This window comes from Alligator sinensis, unplaced genomic scaffold, assembly GCF_000455745.1.
Source record: "Alligator sinensis unplaced genomic scaffold, ASM45574v1 scaffold465_1, whole genome shotgun sequence".
NCBI classification, from domain to species: domain Eukaryota; kingdom Metazoa; phylum Chordata; order Crocodylia; family Alligatoridae; genus Alligator; species Alligator sinensis.
The window spans coordinates 504648-506068 of record NW_005841979.1 but is presented as its reverse complement, the minus strand read 5'-3'; the positions used below and the strand labels follow the sequence as shown (position 1 = coordinate 506068).

At 48.0% G+C, this 1421-nt stretch overlaps 1 protein-coding gene across 1 annotated transcript in view; it reads right to left on the bottom strand.

The window, feature by feature from the left end:
* Positions 1–1420, bottom strand: part of PAWR (pro-apoptotic WT1 regulator) — a gene marked incomplete at its 5' end in the record, with an annotated part of 132192 nt that extends 130772 nt beyond the window's left edge. The window contains one exon of the mRNA XM_006021120.2: positions 1304–1420. Coding sequence (XP_006021182.1) covers positions 1304–1420 — 117 coding nt within the window. The remainder of the gene's footprint in view (positions 1–1303) is intronic.
* Position 1421: the final 1 nt, after the last annotated feature.

Below are 1421 nucleotides of genomic sequence, written 5' to 3'. Positions count from 1 at the left end.
GAAAGATTTTACAAACTATTATAACTCAGAAAACAGGCCTGGAAAAACCTGTCTGGGCAAGTAGGCTGCAAGAAATGGATTTCCTCTGTGCTTCTCTGCTCCAACAACTGTACTCCTTCAACAGAAGGGGGAGGTAAGGGAGAAGAGCCACTCAGAAGAGGTTAGTAGGTGCTGAAAAAGGAGCAAAGGAGAAAGTCAGGAACCGAATCTGCCTTGAACCAGTGAGCCTTTAAAAATAAGTGAATTGAAGCAAGAAGCAAACAGCCTAGGTCCAAAGAGGAGAGCAGACGGCACAGGAGCAACAATAAAGAGACCTGCGCAGAAACAGTAATAACCAGGCACATACTTTCAGGATAGTAGAGATGTGGCACTTGATATAGGTGTGGCAGCAAAGGTACTTTTCACATACATTAGCAGGCTCATTCCTGTGGCATGGAAGGATTTTAAGAATTTACAACTCACTGATTTTCCTCAAGAGCATGAGAACTTGGGTTCTATTTCTGCAGCCTTTGGCTTCAAAGTAACTGCAACTAATGAGTCCCTTGGGGGGAAAGGTGCAGAATCTAACTCTAAAATATTATTTTTATTTAAAACGTTACTGGCTTCTGTTATTGATTCTTTGCCTGCCCATGACTTATGGTAAACCATTTGCTGTGAAAACACTTATGATGCAAGTGAGGATTGGGTTACTTCAGGTGAGGGAAAAAAATAGGATTCATCTTCTGCAGCTTTAGAAATATAGTATCTGGTTTGGTTTGGTTTTTTCCAGGCAGCAAACTGCAGTCATTAAGAAGGATAAAGAGATATAGTTACATAAAAATAATGTGTGCAGCTTCCAAAAGGGCAATCATTGGTATAGGTATAAACTGGAAAAACGTAACATGATTTGTTTCCTTCAACCTGCACCATGTTAAATGCCAAGAAGCTAAGGGATTCCCATTCCTGATTTCTTCAAAGCTCTTTTAAACAAGTGTCACGGTTTTATGAGAGGAATCAAGCACAGAGGACAGTAATTGGCGGATAAAACTAGCCTTCCCTGCTTTAAGAAAAGTGCTCTTCAAACCGCTGCACTTTTTCCAGCGCCCGGACTGCTGCTGTGGGCTCGCAGCAGGGGCATGTCTGCACCTGACCGGCTACCCAGAGCCCATCACCTCCATCTCCCGCCCCGCTTTACAGGGCTGGGGAAACGCACGGGAAGACACGTGGAAGCCAGACTTGTCCCGCCGGCGGGGGCGGGGAGGTACAAGATGCCCGCGGACTCCCAGGAAGGAGACAGGCGCGGAGCCGCGGGCGGCGGGCTCACCTCGGCGGCCGGGATGTTGACGACGCCGGTGGAGCGGCGCTTCTCCCGCAGCTTCCTCTTCTCGATCTGCCCCTTGCCCTTCCTGGCGCTCGGCCCCGAGCCCTTCCCCTTGGCCGCC